Source organism: Branchiostoma lanceolatum, chromosome 12, assembly GCF_035083965.1.
Source record: "Branchiostoma lanceolatum isolate klBraLanc5 chromosome 12, klBraLanc5.hap2, whole genome shotgun sequence".
In the NCBI taxonomy this organism is placed as follows: domain Eukaryota; kingdom Metazoa; phylum Chordata; class Leptocardii; order Amphioxiformes; family Branchiostomatidae; genus Branchiostoma; species Branchiostoma lanceolatum.
In genome coordinates, this window is record NC_089733.1 from 12041414 (window position 1) to 12068606 (window position 27193).

The 27193-nt window shown below is 38.3% G+C and overlaps 1 protein-coding gene across 10 annotated transcripts in view; it reads left to right on the forward strand.

Moving 5' to 3' along the window:
• Window positions 1–26065, forward strand: part of LOC136446551 (arf-GAP with GTPase, ANK repeat and PH domain-containing protein 1-like) — an 83641-nt gene extending 57576 nt beyond the window's left edge. For 3 of the 10 annotated variants that reach the window (XM_066444974.1, XM_066444981.1, XM_066444982.1), the window contains exons 8-19: window positions 3737–3817; window positions 8065–8169; window positions 8798–8987; window positions 11185–11343; window positions 14793–14957; window positions 17721–17858; window positions 19368–19441; window positions 19849–19926; window positions 20133–20223; window positions 20495–20717; window positions 21182–21434; window positions 21774–26065. In XM_066444974.1, coding sequence (XP_066301071.1) covers window positions 3737–3817; window positions 8065–8169; window positions 8798–8987; window positions 11185–11343; window positions 14793–14957; window positions 17721–17858; window positions 19368–19441; window positions 19849–19926; window positions 20133–20223; window positions 20495–20717; window positions 21182–21434; window positions 21774–21974 — 1758 coding nt within the window. In that variant the 3' untranslated portion in view covers window positions 21975–26065. The remainder of the gene's footprint in view (window positions 1–3736; window positions 3818–8064; window positions 8170–8797; window positions 8988–11184; window positions 11344–14792; window positions 14958–17720; window positions 17859–19367; window positions 19442–19848; window positions 19927–20132; window positions 20224–20494; window positions 20718–21181; window positions 21435–21773) is intronic. The other 7 variants (XM_066444975.1, XM_066444976.1, XM_066444977.1 and 4 more) reach the window with 7 other exon arrangements.
• Window positions 26066–27193: the final 1128 nt, after the last annotated feature.

Here is a 27193-nt window from a genome sequence, read left to right on the forward strand (position 1 = left end):
TACGGAGTTTGGCAGCAGGGAGAAGGTTAAACTATACTCTACATCATGTACAGTCTTTCCTGTGCGAAGTAATCAAAAGAACTGCATTAAAGCTCTTCCACCTACGACTACACCATTTCAGAATCCACCCACTCCTTGTCAAATAAATCCCCTGTTTAAGCTTCTCCTCTGGCAAATGTTGCAACTGCAGCTAAATCCACCACATCCATCAATGGCTACAACTTCTCCTTCTAAGTATTTTGGATATGCCCTGCAGCGCAGTATATATTTTGCAACGGCAGAAACCTTTGACAGCGTATCTGTATCTATCTATATAGTAAGACTAGTATAACCGCCCTTCGGCATAACACACTAGCTTTGCAGACGCGCAGCGCGGCAGCAGATGGTTATATTTATATTACACTGAACAACCTGTCACACATAAGTTTTGCATATCTAGCTGTCTATAGCATTCTTTAAAGTTATCTAATGAGGATTCTCCGAAGCCACATTGCACTCCTAGCTAACGAAAAACATCATACTTTGTCCTCTCACTAGTCTCAGTCAGTATGTCCACCTGTGTATTCCGTACATAATATAAGCAGATAGTCAGGACGAGACAGACGTGATAAATGTCACACAGGTGTACAGTGTACTGGCGTCTTTGTGGGGTCGAGGTCAGATGCTGTGTCTGTCTGACTGTCAGGGGAATGGGGCGTGTATAATGTCAGGGAAGATTGGATGCGACATCAAAATTACCTCTTTCAAATATATAGTATGTACACAAAGCTGTCTATAGTGATTACTCAAGGGACTTGAAGAAAATGTAGTACAGGTAGACAGGTGGTCTCTATAGACAGGGTTCCTAATGCTTGGGTCAATGGGAAAAATTAGAAAAAGGGGCCACAATCAATGGCTAGGTGGTCATTATTTAGAGGTGGTCACTAGTACAGCTTTGACTATATCAATGGCCAGGTGGTCATTTGTTTTCTGGTAGTTACTTGTACCGGTCGGACTGTATATCAATGGCCAGGTGGTCCTTATGTAGAGATGGTTCTTGTACAGATTTGACTGTTTTTTCCATATTACATGCACACGTATGCTAGCTCAGACAGTTGGAACATTAGAATGCTGCTTATGAGTACTTTTGGAATGATATTAATTTATAAAGTTCAAGAAGTGAGTCATGTATCAGCTTCAGGCTTAAGATCTAGTTTGAACATGACTTGTATATTAATGACTGTGGTGCAAGGACAGAATGTTGAACGTTCTATATGAACAAGTGGTGGGTGAGTCATTGCAAAGATCTCATGGGGATTGATGATCCATCGAAGAGGTTTTAGTAAGATTTTGCTGAATCTCACTATTGGATGACAACTATCACAGCTTTAAAAAAGTATCAATGAACTATCCATTAAGTATTTAAGCCTTCTGAGCTTTTACTGAAGGGCTGTGGTGCACATTTTAGTGAAATCCCAGAGGGAAGAATGATGGTTGATAAAGACATGGTACCAGTCTACAATATTCACTCACATACATGTAATGTACATTTTATGCTCATTATTCTATAATTTGGGTTTGGTGCAGAATTTTCCAAACGGTTGAATTTCTGTACAGTGGACTTTTTGCGATCTTTTTATCTTTTTCTTTTTTTTCCGTTTATGCTTATTCCCTGTCATGCAAATTGTAACTTTTTGGTCTTAAATTGAGAAAAGAAGGCTATCTTTTTTTTAACATAAACCATGCAACTCATAACATTTTGTTGTCTACTTTCTTCCTTTGCTCGAAAAGCACTGAGAAAAACGAAACCTTGGGTTCTGATCTGCAAATTACTTCTGTGTAATAATGGAGATAGAGGCATTTGGGAAGAGAAATGACAGTCATTAGACAATGAATGACTCATCCCGATGCCCCCATGTCATTTCGTAACCCCCACGGACTGGCTAGCCAAATAAGGCGCACTTTAGACCTACAATGTTATAAGGTCGTACGATCATCGTCGTAGGCGACGGTTTTCTTTAGACACACGGTCAGGAAATATCATGGGACCCCCCGGCGCAGAATTCCATTGATATGCGCGTGTGACTCAAAGTGAACTCTTGCACTCAAATTCAAAATGGCGGGGGAACCGCTTGTTTTCGTCAAAAGATGAAGCTTTTACTGACTTTGCAACAACTGTTGCCCTGCAGATGAGACGTTGAAAACGGTGCTCAGCAAAGAAAGAGATTGAGGCTGGTACAGAGACGGACGGGATTTAACCCGAGTTCGTGGCCGCCGCCGGGGATGTCCCGGGGATCGAGGAATAGGGGCATACTAGAGAAGTAGCCACTGGTAGCAGGGCGTCGCGCCGGAATAACCGGTTTCGGATGAGAAAAATATGTTTCCATTGCTAACTGCATGCATATTTACAAAGAAAACGATAGAAACTTTCGTTCCCGGACAGGAAACAGCACGCTGTAGGCTTATTAGCATATCACCCACTTCCGTCGCCGGCGACGATTCTTCTTTAGACGAGAAAAACACAGCCACAGGCCCCCCCGCTGAACGTCGTGCAACTGGGTCCGAGGTGGTCGCACGACATTTCGAGGATTTCCCGTTTATTGCCATCGTACGATTGTTTTGATCGTCTTTAGACGGCCAAAAAATACCGTCGCCGGCGACGTCGCCCACGACGATGATCGCACGACTCTAAAATGTCGTAGGTGTAAAGAGGCCCTAAGCATCCCTACCATCCATCATTACCTCTTACTCTGTCATTAAAGAACATAGTGTATTCCCACGGCACTCCTAATGTGTGTATATGGTTTGTCTTGTAAACACTTAATAATGGTGGTAATTAATCTAGTTACATAGGCGAGCAGGGGGTTAAATTGATACAATTGTTAATAAGTCTTTAAAGGTTTCTTAAGGATCGAAAATTGCTGGTGAAATTCAAAAGTTTTTATTCTGTATTCAGACATTTATTTCGAGGTTTTAAATGTTAAAAAGTTGTTTATAATTATTAACTCATTGGTTTTATTCTATTTTGCTTCTCGTTTTGTCATAGTCTTTGATTGTTATGACATGTACAATGGTATAATGATATCTTTAGCAAATTACATTCAGACAATGTACGTGCACAAATGACTATCTCTTGTGTCAAAGAAAATGTGATTTTTGCATTTTGTGTTTGTACACAAATTTTCTGGGGGAGTCATTCTGTCATATTGTTACTACCCATGTCCAGTTTTTAGTGGGGAAAAGTTTTCTTGACCTGTCCCTGGTTAGATAGAATATTTATTGAAATATTTATCCTAGGATCGACATTTGTGCCATGTTTTTATCACCTTTTTGCAGTCAGTAGTATTAGGCCCACAGGGTGACCTAATTTGCTGTCATCTGCAAGGAATGTGAAGTAGGGAGAAGAAAATTGGGTCATATTTTATCGTGTCATCCCTGTCGCACCCAAGGGTAGACCATTTACCATCATCCCACAGAGGTGTATCATGGGAAATGTCACTCACTGCCCTCTGATGAAAAATGGCCGCCAGGTTTCAAGGTCACCCTGTACCAGTTACATCCCAAGCTAAATTGTATCAAAAACTGTTTTTTTATGAACGAAATGATGTTAAGAACTTTAAGGGAACTACAAGGAGTTTGAAATATGAGGAATTATCATAATGATGAAGGGTACTATCAGAGTACTTGCAGTTATATAATTGCGATATGTTACATTGTGATTGTTGATATATTGTGTTAATTTCTTTTTGATCTGCAGCCCAGGAAAAATGCTGATGATGACAAGAAGAGACAACAAAACGGCGACTTTGGTAGTGGAAGGGCTATTCCAATCAAGCAGGTGGGATACCAGCATTTTACGTTCATTTTACCTTATATGGACATAAAATTTTATGTTTTTGTTTTATCTATTCTGCACAAAATCCATGGATCAGTCTTCCAATATGGTAAATATTGACCCATACTGTCATCGAATCATGAAATATCGTAGTTTTGAAAATGAAGTACATGTGTCGTGTATATCATCATACATGTCATCAATGAAGGGATAACACCAGTCAAAGAAACTGGGGGAAAACGAACGAAATGTTGTACTTCAGTACCAAGGACAGGTGATTTTATGTTTCTGACTGTTACACACGTTTGTGCATCCTGATTGGTGACAAATTGACCAATCACATGGCATCATCTCCTCATTTAAATATATAGTAAGTGGGACAGTGTTTTAGATATGCCAGCAGAAACTGGCGTTTCTGTCCCAATCTAAGCCAACATCAGAAGAGAGATTGTTGAATTGATAGACACTGTACAAAACACCTTCAAGTGTCATTACCTCCTTGAAAAATGGAGGTATAGTTTTTTCCAATATTGTAATCAGCGCAAGAATGGAGTACCTGTATCAGCTGGAAGCTCTTCTCATTATGGTTTGGCCTTTTAATGGTCGTTCGTCAATTTTCCCTTTGGGAGTGATGACATTTTATTATGTAATAAAGTAGTAGGCCTCTATAATTGGTCTTTAATTCAAACATTGACATCACAAGTTGTTTTTAAAGTGAGAAATAAAAATTACTTGAATGTGCTCTACCACTAACAGTCTGTTTGAGTATTGGTGACAATGACTCTTGATTAGGCAAGAAATCTATTTTAAAGTTATATATGATATCTTTATTGCGGAACAATTGTACAAGGTACAAAGTATGGCTGGTCCATAACTACAGTTCTATGTATATATATATAAGGGCTAATCTACCTAATACCAGAGTGTATAGTATGGGTTTAGAATGGGTTTTTACAAATATTGGAGAAATTTTTATTGTCTAAACATTCTTTAATATTTTCCTACGTATTCCATGCAGGGGTTGTCACATGTCAAAAGTGATATTTGCCTTCAATTAGCACAAAATGGACAAACCCTCTGGTCGATAGGAATTTTTTGGAATCTTCCAGTTTCTGTTCTTAATTTGTGACAGCCAATTCTGAGTTTTGTGATTGCCCTACGTCTTTAAGTCTCTAATATATAACTCTCTGTACAGCCAAATACAATATCTGGCAAGCTGTTGCTCATAAAAATACAATTGCCACAAAAAATGGGTCAGTTACCCTGTAAAAAGACTCATTGGCAGTAATTTGGACAATGAAAAATCTTCCAGTATCTTAATGTGAAGGTAAAGCATCTATTGAGGCGAGGCATATGCTGATAGTGCATTGTGGCTTCATCATGTCTTGGCTTTGGTATCCAGCCAAGCATGTACCAAGTCACCCCTACTCTAATATCAACAAGTTTGTTGGGCTCTTTAACGCACACAGGTTTGATCTTAGAGACAAGATATCTCTTCATATTATCTATCTTCCTGTCGCTCCTTTTTTCCAATATCACGGATGGGCGCTGTCGGAATCGACGTACCCGGTGACCTACTAACCCGTGCCTGCGTAGTGCGGCCTTGTACAAATCCCTGGTGGATTTCATGAATTATTCCCCTGCGAAGTGTGGAATTACTTTGGGGGTCGGAAGAGATGACTTGGATCTTCAAATCTGTATGCATACAGAATGTTAGATGGTGTTGTGATTCCTAACCTTCTACTTGCTGCCTGACCCTAGAGCCAATGCAAATTTGGTGCCTAAAGGCTACCTCAGAAGGGAGAAGGTTAGAAAGGATGATATCGGTGTGAAGGAATGCTTAGTATGGTCAGGGCTGGAAATGTACTTTTTTATCATGGTACCGCTGTAGGTAACATTCTGACTGAATTTTCTGCACCTAGCAAATCTTATCTGCATGACTACTAGAAAAGTGTAAATCAAACTGGCAACTTTAAAGGCACCGTTTTGCTTACTTATTGATTGGAATTTCCCAGGTGGTAACGATAAGTACAGAAAACCAAAATGTATTTACAACCTAGTTACCTCCATTAGTTTTATCCACTGGGTTTGTATCTGCCACTCTGAAAGACAGTGTGTTTGAGAAATTGGGATATTTCTAGTGCAGCACCCCCCAGGTATAGACAGTTTAACTAATAGATACAGTTGTGTGCATTATACTAGGGGAAGTTGCATTTGAGATCTCTTTCTACACATTTTTTATGGTGATGGACATACATGTATATGAAAATTTAGTAGACATTACATAGACAGGTGCAACTTGACATCAGAAATACCTGCACAACTCCAACTTTACTACCTGCATAATTTTATGCAAGTGGCATTTGGAGCTCGACATGCATCTACATGTACCTTAGTGAGCAAGAAGATCAGTTTTAATGAGTCACCAGTCTTAGTGTGAGAATTAATGACTGCAGGTAGACATATCTGTGCCACGGTGTTGGTAAGACTTGAAAGATTGATGATGGGATAATCGACATATGCTTGCACAAAATTACAATCAGTGCTGAACACATTGTGTATAGTTCTTTCCTGTTAAAACGTCTTGATATCAAAATCATAATATAGCACCAATTTTCAGGGATCCTAATCCTTATAAGAAATGTGTCACGGTTGATAAGTAAAAATTATCAACTAGATTTTGTGCTGTGATGTAACTTTTTTCAGACAATTTTTAAGTCTAAGTCTACTTGTGCCAAGGCCAGTCCCAATTTAAAGTTACAATTTTTTCTTTGTTTATAAGCGTTGGTGGTAGAGCTAGAATCTCTTGAAAATATTGTGAAGTTAAACCAAAGTAGATCAACTTTAAGATAATACCTGACATGTCCACCCATGAGCTACATGTATGTAGCATTTTGTAGCAGAAGCAAAGTATCGAACGCTGTTAGCTACCACATCACCAAATCAGTGAATGTCAAATTGCAAAGGATTCTTGCACCTCTTTGAAGCAACAAGAATAGAGTGTTTCAGCATTAAATCTGACAGGTCTTACACAAGATGGCGCTGAGATTGCTCGGAATGGTCGCCCGCGGCAAACACATTAGAGACGTGCATCGTCCGTATCCATTGATTTTCACTTACTGATTGGTTCAGGAAAGCATATTGCGGAGTTAAGGGCCTTTCTCCTTGTTCCAAGTTCTTATTTATGATGCGAAAATTTAGGTCACAAACAGAAGATGTTACTACACTCACACATAGAATATTCATTTGAATTTTACATATTAAATGATTGTGAACTTTTGATTGTGTACTAAGAAACAAAAAGATTGTTTCAAATGTTATCAGTCACCCCGAACTAGAAGCACTTGGAAAAGAGAATCAATCAAATTATAATTTGGTATTGGCTGTATCTGCTTCACTGATGCAGAGCTGGAGGGTTTGAATCTCTAATCAAAGTTTTAATAAGAAACATAATTCTAGAGTCATACCCACAGGGTGATAGAAGGATACTATACATGCAGTATTTCTTTGTAGGAATTAGACTACAAGATACAACATTATAGAAGTGGTCTTAGCTGAGCCTTTGACTGACTGTGTAGCATTCTTGAGTATTGAATCATGATCATACTTATTTAATTTATTCTACAATGTCATATCAACACAGATGAACTTTCATACAAGTGCATAAACTTTGTTTTGCAGGGCAGTGCTATAGCTAGAGGCTTTGTATTGCTAATGAAATTTTTAATAAGAAGCATAATTCTGGAGCATACCCAGAGGGTGATAGAAGGGTATATACATTGTACATGTGTAGGTTGCTAAATTCTATTTTATGTACTAGAAGAAATTAAACTTAAGAAATTGGACTTATCCAAATTTACGACTGCAATTAGCATTCTTCAGGGTTGATTAGAATACACTTTATTCCGCTACTCATGACTTCTGCCAACACAGCTACAAATAAATTTTTATGGAAATGTAAGTTTTGTTTTGCAGAGCATAGCTAGAGGCCCTGTATCTCTAATGAAATTTTAAATCAGAAACATAATTATAGAGGCATACCCTTAAGGTGGTAGGAAGGATACTATGCACATTAATTTATGTGTACAAGGAATTGAATTTTTGATCCAGGAGTTAAAAGAATTGTACTTTTTCAATTGTGAAGCTTTTTTGAAGTTGGATCATAAGCATAAATAATTCCTTCAAAAATGACATCTACCTAGACTCAGATAAACTGTCATGCTTACATGATTTTTTGGGTTATTTTTCAGGGTTATCTATACAAGAGAAGTAGCAAATCCCTGAACAAGGAGTGGAAGAAAAAATATGTGACACTGTGTGACGACGGCAGAATGACCTACCACCCCAGCCTCCATGTAAGTAACTCACTCTTCTTTATTAATTAGTAAACCGTAATCATGTCAATTATCGTCAATCATAAGAGCTATATCTAAATATGAAATTTAGTGTTCTTATGTGTATGTAAAACTTACCTACTGCCCTCAATGTTAGTAACTCACTCTTCTTTATTAATTAGTAAACTGTAATTATGTCAAGTATCGTTAATCAAAAGAACTAAATCTATATATGATATACACTAGTCTGTGAATAGTTTCATCAAGTTGGTAAGTGACTGAATAGAAAGACTCCTTGTCCACAACCAAGCATGAACTAGTATATTAAAGTACAAAGTTTCTACTAAATTCTAGTCAACAAAGTTCCAATTTTCAGTCCAAGTAGAACCAGTTAGTATTGCACTGAGGAAGATGCCTGACAGTTACTGAAGCATTGTCAGGTGATTTTGTAGTATTTGTGTGTCAAAAACTTCCATTGTTGTCCAGTGATTTACCAAGAACCTGATGACACAATAATGGCAGTAGAAATTTTCTGTATTGTACTGTGCATAATATTATCCTAGAAACCAGTGAAGTATGAGAACTACATGTAATTTGTGTTATACAGTTCACTGAAATTTGATCTCTAAATCTTTAACAATGTCTCTAGGACTACATGGAGGACATACATGGGAAGGAGATCAGGTTGCTAGGGACGACAGTCAAGGTCCCGGGAAAGAGACCGCCGCGGGCCACGCCCCAGGGCGCCCCTGCCACTTATCACGGAACCCCCAGTCCCAGCATCACCAACGGCATCACTAAGGATATGCACAGTATGACCATCTCAGGCAGTATAGGGGGTGAGTTACTAGCCATAAAGGGCAACAATTCTTTGGTTTTCACGAAAGATTTTGGCGACGCCTCCGGGGCGAGCCTAATAGTATACTTTACGCCCGATCTGCAAGAATTCCCAGAATTGTACAGGTATTTCAGGAATTCGTCCGCGCAAGCGTAGTTTCAACATCCGTGTATTCCCTGGGGAATTCGTTTGGAAGTTGTCTTTCCATGTCTCCCTGTGTTGAATTTGGAAGTAGCAAAGACTTAGACATAAAATCAGCTATATATATTAACACAGAGTAAGCGCACATACATTAGAAGTAGAAAGAGGTAGATACAGACGGTTACCTGTTAACGAGAGAATATGTGAACAATGCACAGGAAAAGCAGTGGAAGATGAAATGCACTTTATTTGCCATTGCCCACATTACAGCACCGAAAGAAACAAACTATCAAACCTAGTCAGCAAAATTGTTCTCAGCTTTCACTATCGCACAGACCTACAAAAAACTGCCTTTCTGTTAACACCGGCCAATGCATATATCTCCCCAAAACGTGGAAAATTTCATATTCCACTGCACACAAAAAATAAATCAAACCCAATAGAAACCGTTTAGATTAGAAGTAGCTCTACTTGTTCTTATTATCACCATCATCTCATATCAATGTATTCTTGCAATTAGCCTCCAGGCATGAATTTGCAATAAAGTTATTATCATTATTATTATTATTAATCACGATTTATAATTTATCAGATTCACTATTCAGAATGTCTGATCGGTAAAACAATTTTGAAACAAACGGTGCGACGTGTCAGCAGTTGACCCTGATCATAAACTCTTCTCTCCGAAAATTTCGCCAAATTCATCCCGCGTTATTTCTTCCGTGAACGTTTCTGCTTCTTTTATTGCGTTCTGTTGGTATGTGGTCTTACAGACAGGTAGCACACGGGATTTCAGGCCGCAACAGCCAAAAGATATTCTGGTGCGGAAACAGTAAAACTTCAGAAAAGTGTTATGGCATTCGTTCATAGCAGAGGCACAGAAAAGTTCTTTACTACAGAGCACTGTGCATGTTTTGATAGACAAGTTCTGTAACCAAGAACTTTTAAGAGGGCAATGTCATAATTTGGTTTCCGTAATGAGAGTCGGACTAAAAAACGCACGTGTGTGAATAGATAGCAAATGTAGAAAATATTTTAGTTACGGACCTGGTGATGTGTGCCCTAATCATTGCCTTATACAGTGTGAGGATGAAAAGGGGAAGCCATTATCGGAAAATACATAACGTGTATATGTAAATTAACTTGAATATTGGTCCGCAGAATGATTTGATAATAGCAAACCTTACACCGTCGCCATGGCAATGCATTTTCATTCGATTTTTTCCACTTTGTTTGTCAAAATCTGAGAACCAACAAATTAAGATGGTGTCACCTTCTTACTGCACATAATTATTCATAAAGGATAGGCACAGCATGACAATCTCACACAGCATAGGGGGTGAGTTCTAGCCCACAACGTCAACAGGTAGTTCATTTGTACAAGCTCACCACACGCTGATTTAATACACATTCCTCCCTAACCCCAATCAAACTAAGCTAGACTTCTGTTTTGAAATTTTCTGGAAAGGCCTAAGGCTTTGCTGCAGCTTACATTTTCAGCCAAGCACATTGCAAGCACACCATGTCGACCCTACTGCTTTGCATAAGTGTGTTGGGTACAGGGCTCACAGTCTCCAGGACCCGTCCCTCCATTCCAGGACTGAAATTTCCTTGTTGGGACGGACAAAAATTTCACCCCTTCCATGTACAACATTTGAAGAAATTAATGAAAATGTATTTTTGTAAGCATAAAATGACAGATATAACAACATAAATCAACTACATGGGCTCCCAAACAAGAGTGGGATGGAAAAAATGTAAAGCTGGAGATAGCCCCAGCTGGGTTCTTGATGAGTTCAATGCTAGAAGCACCCCTATATTAGCCTGAGTACCATCCTCCATAGTGACCGCTAGCTCAATGCTTTTCTCAACAACTCCGTGGTTAGCAAGCAAAAAGCATTGAGCCAGTGGTCACTACGGAGGATGGTACTCAGGCTACCCCTGAAGGCTTTACGTTCCTTCATGCATGCATGCAGCTTATGATAGATTTCCGCTGCATGAGGCTCCGTGGCGCACCCGGCGTAAAAGCATGACGACACTGTTGCATTCTGTCGCAGGCACGTTCTCCAATGATGTGGCCTTGAGCCGAGAACGGAATGGTATCAGTCTTGTCTCGTTCAAAGGTGGGGAGGGCAACCACACCCGCTCCTGTTCCTTCACCTCATCGGAGCAGTGGGACAACGCCGTCATCATCTCCAATAACTCCGTCACTCCAGGTCAGTGGCACCTGTCAGTCAAAAAGACAGTTAACTGTCAATCAAATTCAAATTCTGTCCAGTTTATTTGGTATCAATTGTATGAAGTAGCAAGTCAAAACATATTAAAATAGCCTCTATTCCAATGGTGATTTGAAAAAGAAGTATGTATTTTTCTTAGTTCTGCTATGTTTTAACATTTTCTCTGTAGAGATAGACAAAAGAAGTAGAAACATTTCATTTGTTTTAAATATTCCTTTTTCAAGTTGCTGATTGGCTAGTTGTAGAGCAATGTCATGACCCCTCAAAAATTTGCATGTGTTGTCTTCTCACATTATCAATCAGCAATTTTCCAGGGATTGACCAATGGCATGACTTGAAATGTGTGATTGTGCCTGTAATTTACCAATGACCTTCCTGATGTGTTCTTTTGTTAGGCCAGTAATTGACGAATGACATGACTTTCCCAATATTATCTTTGGTTGGCCAGTAATTGACCAAGGACATCACCTTCCCAATGTGTTCTATTGATTAGCTAGTGATTGACCAATGACCCGGACTTCTGCATGTGTTCTTTTGATTGGCCAGTAATTGACCAATGACATGACCTTCCCAATTTGTTCTTTTGCTTGGCCAGTGATTGACCAATGACATGGACTTCTGTATGTGTTCTTTTGATTGGCCAATGATTGACCAATGACATGTTCACTAATGAGCTTGTTGTGATTCTCTCCCTGCATGCTGCATGGCATGAACATTGTGGTAAGCCCTTCCTGTTATCTCCGTCATTGTGGAAGCAACTAACAACTCTGCTGGCCGGCTAAGCTGGATCTAAGGCCACACCAATTTATTTTCTCTGTTCTATGAGCCATTTTTTAAAAAATTTTTGGCAAAAGATCAAGACGAAAACAGAGGGCAGGGAGGAAAACTTTAATCTTACTCCATTCATTCCTTGATAAAGTGTGTACCAAGGTACACACTTTCCCCTCAAACTCTGTCTTCACATTGATCTTGCAGTTAACATAAACATTTTTCTAAACGAAAACCAACAAACAAAATTGGTGTGACCTGATTGAAAGGTTCTTTAAAAGGAATTGGTAAAGATGCAAATATGAAGCACTTGAAAAGAAAATGGTCAAGTTTTTCTTTAACTTTCTCACAAAAGTAGCTGCAGTTTACCTGCCAGACAATGGGGGGCAGCCTTGAACCTTTCATTTCCAGTTGAGCAGCCATGATTGCCAGCTAACGTGTGGGTTTGCCATATGTGTTAACACAGTTTCTGTACTGCTTTGCATGCAGTGCTTTTTCTTGCAAACTGCAAGCAGCCAAAACTTCAACACTTTCCTGTCTGTCTGCTCGGTTTTACCTTGGACTAACCTGCTGAGGAAAAAACAACAACCACAAACAAGAAAAACAACCATGCATCTCATGGCTCCAGATGCTCTCTCTTCTTCATGCACTCTCTTTTCTTTTTATTTCTTTTGCCACTGCACGTACATGTACATCCTTTTAGGTTTTACAGCTTCCAGGTTTGAAGTATGTTTTTTTGCCTTCCCAGTCCACAATCATCATGAGAGATTTGAATTGATTGAGCTATGAACCATAGTTCTTTTTCATTTGTTTTATCATTGAGGGATAGAGCTAGTTTTCCTTTCATGTTTAATCTCTTTACCTGACATTTTACTTCTTCATGATTGCCTAATCCATTGTCTGTTTTCCACTATTTTTCTCCTTTTGATTTTTGCTACATAATTTATTCTCTGCTCATTTCTCATGCTTTAGGTTTTCCCGAGCTCTTTCGCGCTCAGTCCTGTATCGATCTTGCTGGTCATCGCGACCAACGCTCTCGCTTTGACGGTAGGAAAGCCGTCCACATCTTTCCGCTACTAGGGGTCTGCATGGGGGGTTACGAGTTATGCACCGCATTGAATGTGACTACCAGCCCATTACTTAAAATGAAAATGGTTGATGAAAATGGGCTATTGTCATTTTACGTAATCGGCTGGTGGTTGAATTTGACGCAGTGCGTAACTTGTATCCCCCCGTGCAGACCCCCGTAAACTACATTCCATCCTATCTCAACAAGCTTTTCTTCTCATCTTACTGACCATCCTGCGATGGAGTGGTATCTTCTAATTTTCTGTCATGCTTGCTTGATTTTGACCATTCCATCTAAACGTAGAGGGGTGTACATGCATATAAAAAAAGGAATAAATAAACTCAATACTTCATGTTTCCAAGTTAACCACATTTTTAATCAAAATTCATAGTGAGTGTATTTAAAACATAGCCAATTTTATCAATGAATATACATAATCTTCTGGCTCACTTCTGTCAAACTGGTTGTGATCATTGCTTTTGTTACTGTCTGTATTTATACTGTATGCCTCTTGCACTCATGTAAAAAAAATTCCAAAGTGATCATTTTGCATCCTTTCATGTCTCTATGTAGCTGTGTTTTCCTGCCATGATTGTGACATAATGTCTGTTCTGTATTTTGTTTGTTCGTTTGTGTGTTTGTTTGTTTGTGTGTCCCTCGTCGTTTCTTCACCAGTCCGCCATCTCTCAGGTGTGCTTATATATCCTTCGTTTTGTTTGTCACTTTTTTCTAAACTTTTTCTTAGCTTTCTCTTCGTGTTATTCTTGGTACCATACATAAAAAGACCAGTCACAAAATTTCATATCAGAGTGTTTTATAGCAACTTTTTTCAAAGCAACATTCCACCCACAAAATTTAATCAAAGTCTTCATAAGAAAATTAGTTAACCCTAAATGTATTAATTATAATCTTTTCTTGTTTGTCACATTCCTCCACCTGATCATTGAGTGTCGCTTCAAAGGCATGTACACCCAAAATGTACAGATTGCCTTCTAAACATGTTTTCCATAGAGCAAATTTGTTAAACAGTCAAGTTTCTTCCCCCTTTCAGTCAAATTCTTAGTGTGTGAACTTGAAAAAGGATGTGTTTCTGAGGGATTAACATAATTCCCTAAGACCTCCACATGAAGAAAAAAACACTGTTATAGACTGAGGCTTTCTTAAAAATGTCTTGAACACTTGGATATCTGAAGTGTGCATACCTCTGGGATTAATGAAACTACATGTCTCCAAATTCACTGTTTCTTTTTAGTATGGCAGTCTTGCAGTACCCAGCAGAATTATGTCAACATTATACTGCTTGTATTGGCTTGATTACTACATTGACAATTTTATTGTAATTCACAGTCTCTATCTAATATTTTTGTATGACTTCTTCCCTCCCTTTTAAACTGAACATAAAAAGTTTGGAAACTTGATATTAATCGATCATAAATAAGGTTTCCAATGACACATGATACAATACAATTCATAAAGTAATTGTGGAGATATGATTGATCAAATTAAGTTTCCTGACATTTTGTGTATGTTGACGATTTCATTGTAATACACAGTCTTTATCTAACATGTTGTATGACATCTTTCCCCACAGGTATGTTTGCTAACGGTTGTGCCTGTGAAACAGCCAAGGAGAGCAAAGACAGTGGAAAAATGGACCCCCCTCCCACTCCCGTGAGTGGTGGCGGCGGGAAAAAGCGGCATCGACGAATGAAAAGCTCTGGAGCTGGAAAGAGCTCGGACGCGAACAACGGCGATGGTATGATGGTGTTCACATGTTTTAAATTGCTGTCCAAAAAATTCCACCCTTTCTATTACACGGTTTAATCCGTTTTTATCCTTCACTTTATTACACTTGGCTAGTCCGTTAGAAAATGAGGGGTGTTGAAGTTTGGAAAGATTTTTTTCCACCATTTTGAAAAAAGTTTGACATTGTGGAACAAGAAGGATTTGCTTGGAGGAAGTTGACTTTTAAAGTACTGAAAAATCTCTTCAAGCTTATGATAGAAATTGTCTTGGTTTTACAGTAACTTTGTCTTCTTTTCCAACCACTGAATTAAGACTCCTTCATAAGTAAGGCTGTCACAGTGGTGGTTTTTTTTCTGATGTGAGATTTTTGATGGGGTGCTGTTGACAGTTCTGTACGTAATACAATATACCTATCTAGTTGTGCTGGTGCTTAATACTGCGATTGCATGCATGTTTTTGTGTAACACAAATTCTATTTTCAGATATTACGAATTTTTTATCAACGTCACTAATTTTGTATGACCCCTGAGAATTTGATCTGACCTCTGACCTCACCACGACCCAGGCAGCTTGATCACCCTGTTGCTTAGCAACGCTCCATTTCACTTGGTCCTCACGCCTTATTCACTACCAATGGTCTGTAATAGACTAATCCCAGTTGCCCATCAACATAAGTTTAACCAATGAAAGAGTAGCTAATTTGGGCCAAATTTTTGCATTACTGCATTTGGACTGCTGTTGGTGAGTCTATGGAATCAGTCTATTGCACCCCATGCTGTGTATTTACAACCCATTATTCTGACCCATGGTAAAACCCACAGACTATACTCACAACCCAAGGTCCTTAATTTCAATCCTTTTTCTGAAATCACAACCCACAGTCCGAAATCACAGCCCACAGTTTGTAGTGTCACAACCCATGGGCCGTTATCACATTCACAACCCATGTTCATGTCCCATGTTCAAAAATCACAACCCACGGTTCGTAGTGTCCCAACCCATGTTCTCCAGTCACAACCCACAGTCTGACATCACAACCCATGTTCCTTTCAAAACCACAGCCCGTGGTTTGTTGTGTCACAACCCTAATTGTTCTCAAATCTGAACCCACAGTCTGAAATCACAACCCATGGTCCGTAATCACAACCCACAACCCAGCCACACATCTCCTCACATGTACCAACATACTTTGTTCCTAATTCTGTCATCACATCACTTTGATCAGTTTTTCTGTTTTCAAAATCTTCCATACTTTAAAAAAAAGGGGATTCGTAAACTTTTTCTTTGTAAAACGGCATGTACGTGTTCTGTTACATTGCTACAAAACAGATTTCATTTTCTTCAGAGGTAAAAGTGCCACCCAAAAAAAGAACACTAATTTTTCAAAGAAGATTCTCTTCTTTTGTAAGGATGGGGAGATACTGTACATACAAATGTGTGATTTCTTTTTTTACGTGCCTTACCCCGAGACATACCCTCCATGTGTACCCAACATGCATTTCTGCTACTCCTTTCATCTGCTGCATTAGCACTTGTTAACTTCTCCAACTAATCACAATCTTAGTGTGCTAATTAACCACATCTATGCACACAATAAACATTAGCTAGTTAGTGAACGATAGATAGCCTCTTATCCATAATATACGAGCGATCGTAATGACATCACAGTGACGCAGTGGTAGGCAAAAAGCGGGTGGTAGGCAAAATATTAGTTTACGTATTAATCAGTAATCTGATCTACTGATTTAGATTTCAATTAAATCTAATCTGCTAACGTCATCACGCCTACCAGTTACCGAATACCCCAGATGTAAACAAAAACAGTGATCGCTCGTATTCTAGCTCTGGTGAATTAAAGTCTACCAATTTGTCAAATACGCTGTAGCATCATGCATTACTGACTAATAATAACCAACTCGATTCAGAAGTTAATTTCTTTGTGTGTTTCGAGTAGAATTGATGTGCTAGTATTCTTCTTCTAGTTAGGTAAGATTGTTTACTATGTAATAAGTAAAATTTGTGCGCATTTGGTAAACATGTTAATGGTAGGTGGCAGGAGATTACGTAAATGTTACTGTCCGCTCTTTCTGCACTCTGTCTTGTCCATGTGGCTAACAAACTAACAAAAGAAACAAAATTCATTTCAAATTTCATCAGACTTAAAAGTTTATCTAGAATTTTGCGATGTTCATGAACATTTTGTTTTCTAATTCTTTTCATGGTTTGAAATTAATCCCTAATCCTAAAAGATTCCAATCTATTTTGACATTTGACATTAATTATTTCATATCATGACAGAAAGTTAGAACAAAGTCAACTTGTAGGTAGACTTCTAAAATCATGTGGAAAGTTGAAGAGAGCCTCTCTTCCTTCTGTACATTTCATCGTAATAAAGTTTGCTTTTTCTAATTGTCCATGTTTTTGAAATTACTTTCCTAATAATCAGAGATTAAAACTTATTTTGATTCTTGATTTCAAATTAAGTTTTCATCAAATATATCAAAAGCTAAACAACAAAGTAGGTAAACATTTGATCATGTTGGAAGTTGGAGAAAGCTTCTCTGCCTTCTGTTTCATCTTAAATTATAAAGTTTGCTTTTTCTTATTTTCCATTTCTAGATTTATTGTCCAAATTTAGTTTTCATTAAAAGCTAAGCGACGTAGACCTCGATCATGTGGAAAGTTGGAGAAAGTATCTCTGCCTTCTGTTCATTTCATCTTCCTTCTCTACTCTCTCTTTCCTTCCCTCTCTCCTCCTCGGCACACTGCTCAGTCCCTCTCCTCGCTCCTGCAGGCGATGCCAGCAGTGGGAGCTCCAAATTTGACTCCCCGCCTCCTCCCCACAAGCGGAGGTATTGGAAGCTCAAAAGTGGCGGGAGCTTCCGAAATCTTTATCGCTTTCAAATGGAAGGTAAAGCCACGTCTTTGTTCTGCAGACGGGGTTCGTGTACCTCCCTGAGTAGCTTGAAAAAAATGATAAACAGACATTAAAGAGAAGCCTGGAAAAGAATGATCAGTCCTTATTTTCTGTCAGAAAAAGATTTTGCACTTCTGTCACTGGATGTCTGATTCAGCTATAAGTGGTGATCTTTGCTGTGAGTATTTAACCTTCTCCCTGCTACCTATTTCCTGACCAGAAGCAATACAAATTTAGTGCTAAAAAAGTTAAACATTAGCAGGAAGAAGGTTAAAATTTGTTATCTTTTAATAAAAACTAAAAGAAAAAGAAAAATAGTACACACATGTAGCACACAGAGTTTTAGCCTATATTCGTAATTTTTGAAAATTTGTTTGTATGCTTGCAGAATGAAAATGCAAATTATTATTTCAAAGATCTGGATGAAGATCTCTAGCCTATTATTAAGAACATTCTGAGAAAAAGATCTCAGGCAGAGTCTATTTGTCTCTTGATGTCGAGAATGACATTGTCTCAGGGAGTATATGCGGACCCTTGTCTACACCTTGTAGCGTTCCTTTACTGTTACTTGTTACTTGGGGTCTGTTCTTGCGTCTCCATTTCTGCCACACACACGACAACTTCACAAGAAGCACAGCACTGTTTTTTTGTCTTTGTTACATCCCTTGTCTTGTCTTGTCTTGTTACAGCATCACATCACTTCGTATGGTCTCCACACATCTTATGGCTTCCATGCATTTTCATCTGAACCATAAGACACAAATATGAGATATTGATAACAATGTCAAGTCTCTTTTATACATTGTAAATATGTCAAAGGGGCGAAATTCTTGTGATGGGGAGTATCTAAATTATAATCTGCATCCATGTAGATTTTGTTTCCACTGACCATTTGAAGGAACCAAAAGTCACATGTACAGCAATTTGAATTACCAGACTGACTATCCGTTTGTTTTAGAACAGTCTCACGATCATGATACTATTAAGGTCCACCTCTCGCAGAATCATAGCATTTTTTATTTTGACTTTTTCCAAGTTATTTTCCTCATCTCAGCAGATACAGCACATCATTTCTAGAAACATTGCAGACATTTACAGCACAGTTATTAGATAGCACTTGTCTTTATGATATCAGACAGTGTGGACATTTACACACTGCTGAACATATATATTAATGTACTTTTTATCGATTTGGAATTCACATACACAGCAATTTGTATGGTTTATTTTGTGTACAAATAATTCAACACATATATTTCTCTAGCACTCAGGCCAACATTTTGCGCAGCAAAACAGTTGTAGATATTTTTTTTTCTTACAGAGAACAAACAAATACTTGAAGTTAGTATGTCAATTTTCCATAATACATTTGCTTTACACACCTGCCAATACAATATTCTACACAAAAATCATGGCAAACTAACAGTTGATATATTTTTTACAGAAAACAGTCCTTCCAGTAATTTGTTTGCATGTGTTTCATATGTCTTAACCTCCTTGCAGATTCAGATGAAAACGAGTTCTATATTTTGTCCCTGGACAACAAATCTTGGCAGTTTGAAGCCCCCAACTCAGAGGTAAGTTGTATCATCATTAGTTTTGTCATCAATCAAAGCAAGAACATTAATTTTATTTCTGGCTTTTGTGTGATTTTTCGGGCAAAAATTTGTTTTCATCAGTTGCAAAACATTTTCAAGGATGACGAAGTTCAATGACATTCAGATACACAAACAATACAAATTTACATCTCATTTTGGTGATTCTTCTTCTCCCTTCCTCAAATAGGTAAGAGGAATTTGGTCATGTATAGGAAACTTCAATATCAACCTGTTGAATCTATTCAAGATATTGAACTGTTTTTTTTTGCCTATAGCTGGCCCATAGCTGGCCCTTTTGGAAACGTTGGTACAGGTATAATTATTGTACTTATCTCGAAGCTTTTTTAGTATCATTATGATCATTGTATTGTGTTTGTTATTTCGAGGAGAGAGATGCATGGGTCCAAGCCATAGAGAGTCAGATCCTGTCAGCTCTGCAAGGCAACGATAGCACCAAGTCTAAGGTAAGGGTCTAACATTGCATTAAAGTGTCCATGTAGTATATAACTGCTGCATATGTTATTTTGCCAATGCTCAGTATATGCGTGATAGCAGTAGCATACCAATGGTTTATAAAGGTATGGAATGATACAATCAATCTATCAATATGGCACTTTACTGTCTACTGTTTTTCTCGATTGATGCTGATTTGTTAAATGTTTCACCACAGAACCGGAACAACAGCTACGGGGACCAGCAAGTGATCCAGGCCATCCGCAACATTCGCGGGAACGCCTTCTGTGTGGACTGTGAGGCACCAAGTAAGATTTTTCAGTATTGTTTGTTTATTTATTTCGAAAGATAAGAAGGTATTTCGTAACAGGAGCAACACAAAAAAAAGGTGCAGGAGGAGGTGAAAAGCTCTGAAAATTGCACTCAACTGCGTGGTACATGTATCTTAGAGTAGCATTCCATTGTTGGCAAAGAAATTCTGCAAACATCAATTTAGTTTTCTCTCAGCCACAAGCATCCCAATGAAACCTTTTTTCTCTACAGTTTTCTTTTGTCACATTTGAGCCATTTTCTCCACAGATCCCGACTGGGCTAGTTTGAACCTGGGTGCGCTGATGTGTATAGAGTGTTCGGGCGTGCACAGAAATCTTGGTACTCATCTGTCGAGAGTACGCTCCCTGGACCTGGACGACTGGCCAACGGAGCTCGCGACGGTCATGACGTCCATTGGAAACTCTCTGGCTAACAGCGTGTGGGAAGCTAACCCTCGGGGTAGAGTCAAACCTACCCCAAACTCACAAAGGTCAGGGGACAGCGTTTTTTGTTAAGAGAATCCTAGACGTGTGTTTTGTAGATTTACATGTATAACAAGTCAGGGCTAAAATTCATTTTTCTTCAAGTATATGGAGCATTGAAAATATCACCAGTAACAGATGTATTTCGCCTGTCTCACTCATTTTCCTTGCTTTTCAGCCCATCAAAAACAATGTTTTAGAATTGTTCCTTGTACAGTTTTGAATCTTATCTGCTGCATTCAAGATGCTACTCTGAAGAATTCAAGAATCATAGCATTTTTGGGCCACTACTGGCCATCTGTTCAGCTGCTGGTAGACATCACAAATATGTACCCAGCTCCAACTTAACCTGCACTAAGCTGCATATGTGCAGGTACATGTAGTTATTCTAGCCCTGCAAATGTCTGTAAAATGAAAAAAATGGCAGGTTTCTTCTCACTCAAAACAATTTTAATTTAATATCTTTCCACAGAGAGGAAAAGGAATCGTGGATAAGAGCGAAGTACGAGAGAAAAGAGTTTCTCGCGCCGCCGCCGTACCCAGACGTTCCTATTAGTCAGCAGCTGTTGGAGGGAGTAACGCACGACGACATCCGTACCGTGGTCCTCCTCTTGGCGCACGCCAACCCCTCGGAAGTGAACATGACCCTGGAAGGGGACGGACGGACAGCCCTGCACCTGGCTTGTACCATAGGCAACATAGTGGTCACACAGCTACTGTTATGGGTAAGTTGTACCATAGGCAACATAGTGGTCCCGCAGCTATTGTTATTGGTAATCCTGGACACCCCTATATCGTGAAATGGTTTGTTCTTGAAATCTTTTGTCACAATTCAAACAATTTATTTAAAAAATGAATTGTTACCCTAGGAAGGTAAACTACCAAAACATTTGGAGTTACATATTACATGCATGGAGAACTCCAATAGCTAAACTTGCATTACTATATAGGTGTATTTCCCTGGTATATTAATGTATTTTCTGGATCTTACAAGGTACATGTACATGTAATACCAAGAAAACAGTACTGTAGATTTTACAATTGGACTAATTTTGCATTCACAGTACTCAGCTGACTTCAACATCACAGACCGCGAGGGTAGAGCCCCCCTCTGGTACGCACGTCAGGCCAACAACCACGACGTCGCCGAACTTCTCATCCACAACGGTTGCCAGGACGACAGCATGACCACGCCCAGCCTACAGAGGAGAGTGCCGGCCAATAACAGTGCTGTGTTTGACAAGCTTCCTGCTAGTGTAATATAAATTATGAGTTAATGTGAGGACTAGATTCACAAGGGGCACATCTTGTGGGAAAGGCTTGAGTTCTTCCATAGAGCGGTTATCAAGTCCATAGTTACCATAGCCCATACAATTGAGATCCAAAAATGGGGTCAAACACCTGGGAGCTTGCACCAACAGGTCACATATTTTGATCTCCAAGCAGATCTTTTCAGGCAATATCACGATCTGGCCAGTCAGATCTTGTGCCATGTCAGAAACTGTCACGATTTTGCCCCACAGATCTACTGGGAGGTTAAACGTATTATGACTGAGTCATTCAAGGAGACTACAGGCAAAACATCAAGTGGTCTAATTCCTTTGTGATCTTGTTGGAAGTATGGTTTCTCCTATACCATACGCGTAGTCCATATATGAACTAGGCTTAGGAAAATTAATGCTGTGTTTCCAATAACGATCCAGAAAAAAATAGGGTTGATAGGTAGGGATTTGCTTGTTTTGTTTCCTTTTTTTCATCACAGGTCAAAAATTTTATGTCCCTAGCCAGCAGTTGGTCAGGTAACCGGAAACACAACATTTTATTTTTGCCTAGGCCCTATGCCAGCATACTTGCTGAGGGAAAAATGTCAGATATATACAGCATGTCCCTTTCCTGAACATATGTGCCCTTTTGTGAAGTCCGTCTGTGTATCTATAGGCAATCTGTACAGTCCCGAACCAAAGAATGTGTTATATATTGTTGCTTTATTTATGGTTGTGTCCGTGAACCGCTGTATGCATGTGTGTGAGGAACTGATCCGGTTGGTCAGGTTGTAAGTGTGTATGACATGTACATGTACCTAGCAAGGCACAAGTGTATTCAAGATAAGTATCAAAATATCTAATAGCAAAAAAAAGCTTGTTATGCCCATCAAATATGTGTAACTGTAAGATTGGAATTAAGGATTGTATGGAAGAAAGCAAGACATTTGTGTTTCATTTGAGGGCATTGGCATAAGGTAATGTGTTTGTTAAAGTACAGTGTTCACCAATCAGAAGTCTGCATTGTAATGTATTCCTCCCTTTGCAAAATTCAACCAATCAACTTGCCCTGTATCTCAGAGATGCACCCTGATTGGCTGAGGTGTAGTTTTACCAACATCACAGGCAAAATATTGACAACCAGTCATAGCAGAGAATTTTATCCATATGCGAAAGTCATGAGGAAAAGCCCCCATTGATTGACACTCGCACTTTAGTGTAACACGTTGCCTTATGCTTATGTTCTTGTTTACATGTCTATGTTGTTGTTTAGATAGCCATGACAACAAACGCCACGCACATAACAGTATGTTACCAAATAAACCACAGTCATACCCTTTCCTCCGTTATCAAAAATAGCTTGAATCATCTTTTCCTCTGTACAAACAAAAATTAATTATTCAGTTTCTGTAGTCTCATAAAAATATGTTGTATAGGTTTGACATGTGCCCTAAATGCATCACATAAGGTTTCTTGGCCACTTTGTTCCTTTAAGAGAGGTCACTGGTAGTTTTTGTAGATATTCCTCAACATTCTAGCATGTGAACAGTTGCAATGTTTCTTGCAGACAGTATAGAGATGACAAGTACCGGTATAAAGCAGTTGGTTGGGTAACAAAGGTGAAATAACTAAACTTGAGGTTATAATCTGTTACATCCTGTTGATGTTCACACAGTTGGGTTTAACAACTTATTTCACCAAATTCTGGTGGTTAACACATTGTTGTAGCTAAACCTGAATTCTATCATTTGCTCTAAAACACCATGTATACAACAAAACACATCTCTAAATACCTTTTCCTAAAAACAGAGACAGCATTAGCTTTCCTCCATGGTCCCTTTTTGTACAAATCTGGCACTAAAAGTTTTCTTCCAAAGGCTCTTATAGCAAAGAAACCCACAATTCCTAGTGCAAGGCACATCACTGTGTGCGAATATTCTACCTCTAAGTTTAGATTATATAGCTTATTTGGCAAATACTTGAGATGTATCAGGAACTGTTTGGAAGTTCTCTTGGCTAAAATGGGTCCATTTTCGTAAACTGGCACTTTTCTCCTCTGATGGAAAGAAATAGTATAGATAAATGGAAAATTTGATGGAAGAAAAAATGTGTTACAAATGGTTTGTCAAACGCAAGGGCTAGATGTGAGTGCATTAAAGCAAAAGGTAGGGTAAAATTTGTTTTCTCCAGATTTTCATTTCTAAGTACATTTGGGAGTTTGTTTCAAGAACTGTGTTTTCTTATTCTTCTGATGTGGCCTTTGCTTATAGTTAGAGTTGTCTGCGGAAAATTGTGAAACTTCCAGTGACAAAACTAGGGTGTAAGAACCAAAACGTTGGTGCTCACAGGGCTGTGCAGCTATCTTCCATAATCGTAAACATGTACATAGTTATTACATATTTGACAAAACATTTATACCCTTTCACACGTACACAACAAAGTTCACTGATTCTTGTTAGCTATCTCTGTCCATTTCTCAACCAAATTGTCTGGTCTCATCTCTGAGTTCTTGACTGATGTTAACTATCACATGACAAGAGAGTTGTAACAGGTCTAAGGTATATACATATTACATGTCAAAGATACAATGTTATAGCTATGGTAGGAATATTACGGTTGAACTAACTGAGTAAGACCGGGGCACTGTCTGATAACTATAACCTTACTTGATTCTTTCTCTTGCATATATTCCTAGACTACAGTTTTATGTTACTGTATGAAAGACATGAAATCTTAGGTGAGTCTTTGTAACATTTTCCACAGTATGCCAGAAGTCTTTCTTCTACCCCCATCAAAGTAACAAGTGTTAAATTATTGTTTACTGTTAGATGTTGCATGAGCCATAAAAATATGTTACAAATACTGTAAATTCTGTAATGTTTATTTCATTGCAGACCTAAAATGAGAACAAAAACTTCAAGAGTTCATTGATAAGTAGGAAAATAGTGGTCCGCAACGAAGCCTGTAGATGTACTTACCTTAGAAATGTCTTCACAATTTTGGCCACCAAAGTTGTAAAGTAAAGGTCCAATTTAAGGAGCTACCTATCCTTAAAGCAGTGAAGAGGTTTTAGTGCAAACCTACGTTATTAAAAATGTATCCAATATTGTAAATACTTCAGCATCAAGTCTTGCTGGGTCTCTTCTTCATGGATATCAAAGCTTATATTACTGTACTTCTCCATATCATGTTGTTACCTCTGTCGTATGAAAATCATTGTTTTTGTTTTACAGTGGAAAAATATAGACACAGTTGTGTCAGCAAATAGAGACTCGTGATATTTTAAAAATCAAACCTCCAGCCAGATTTCACTGCTTTGTGTTTAGAAATGTTAATGAAACAGCAAACTAAAGGCAAAAAGTTACAACATGTGAAATCTCTTTCCAGATGGTTGTTAAACTGTTGTTCCACCAAGAACTTACAAAACAGATGTTTGTTAAGAAATGTTGGCCTGGTGGTTTGATTTTTTAAGTATCATGTATTTCTGCAAAGTTGTGGAATGTTTATCAAATGCACATATACAATCACCTACACGGGCAATCATACAAAAATATATTGTCTGTACAAATTTCTAGCATTTCTTCCAGATACATTTTGTAGTACATAGCCATAAATGCTGAAACATGTATGTTTTCAAAGAGTTGCTTTTATTTTTTACATTGTTATGTATTTCCTTATGTCATGTAATATTTGCATACTTTCCAATATATTTTTATTGATGTCTCCCGCATAGTTGGATGCTTGTGAGTGAGAGCGATGAGTCTTGTATGTTGACATGAAAACTTGTTGGAGAGAACTGTTTCGTTTCTCTTGCTTGTTAGAAAACTGTTATGTGGGCTGTGGTTGGAGCAGCACACAGTGTGGTTGAAGAAGGTAGCCAATAGAAATTCTTGACACAAAGTGTTTAGATCTTCGAGGTAGAAATTTGTGAAATGAAGGTCAACATGTCACCTGTAATGATTACACGGAATTATGATGCTGTTAACCAATCAGAGGTGCTCTTCTCCTGCAAGTCTCTAGTTGTAACCAATAGGGAACTAGCATGCCCCTGATGATGTCATATCTGTTGACCAATAAACTTCATGCCTTTTGTATGTCTTCATTGAGTCCAGTCAATTATAAAGAAGTTGAGGCCAATAAGTTAGAATTTGATATCAGTAGTTAGACTAGACTAGTCACATGCTATACGGTTCATCATTGTCTGTCCTTTTTCGTGTTAACGTTACATGCACTTGCAATTAGCCTAAGGACAAGAACTTGCAATAAAACCTTATTATGCCTGTATCAAAGGCCACACCAATTTAGTTTCTTAGTTCTTGGATTATTGCAAGAAAACAAAGGAGCAGGCAAAAATAAGAAAGGAAACATACCAAACAAAGTCAACATACATTTCAAACAATGAATATTCAATATTTATTGCATTGTTAACTACATAGAATATTAAACTGTTTGTGCCAAAATACTAGCATTTTGGGGTTGATTCATATCCTGAGTGGTACATACAACCTTTTTATATTATTTCTTGAGTCAGAGAAAACCAAGAAATTGGTGTGGCCTATCATCTCCTTGATAGTATTCAACGTCATTTCATAATTGTTGAAAGAAAACGAGAAATAGATACAGTAGTAAGAATCATTCTTCTCAACTGCAACCTGGATCTAAAGCAAGGGGGTCATTAAGGTTAAATTGTTGAATGACCTTTTGTTTGTGTTATGCCATTACATTGTATGAAGAATGCATTCCTATAGCTATACATGTAGCATACATTTTTATTAGCCTTCAGCATGATAAGGAAGTCGTTTGGCACCAAATTTGAATTGGTTTTGAGGTTAGGAAGCAGGGAGAAGGTTAAATGCTATAACTGCCCACTATTCAAATTATATTAAGCTCTACACATATTTAGGAATACATTGTATCATATGGGCGTTTGGATGAACTTAAAGTTCAGTTTCTATGAATTTCCTTTACTGTCCTTTCTCATACACCTACAGTAGAAACCACTTTTTGCAAAGCCTATTTGTCAGCTCAGTTTGTCTTCTTCTCAGGTTCAGTATGTGTTGCAACTTGGCATTTCTTTGCCGACTAGCCGGTTTTTGCTATCATAGGCTTTGTGTATATGGGGTTCGATAAACAAATGAAGGCCTCATTTACATAGTTTATGAGGAAATGCTACAATAGCCTTCTTTGCTAAGATAAGACTTTCATACTTTGTTATTCATAGT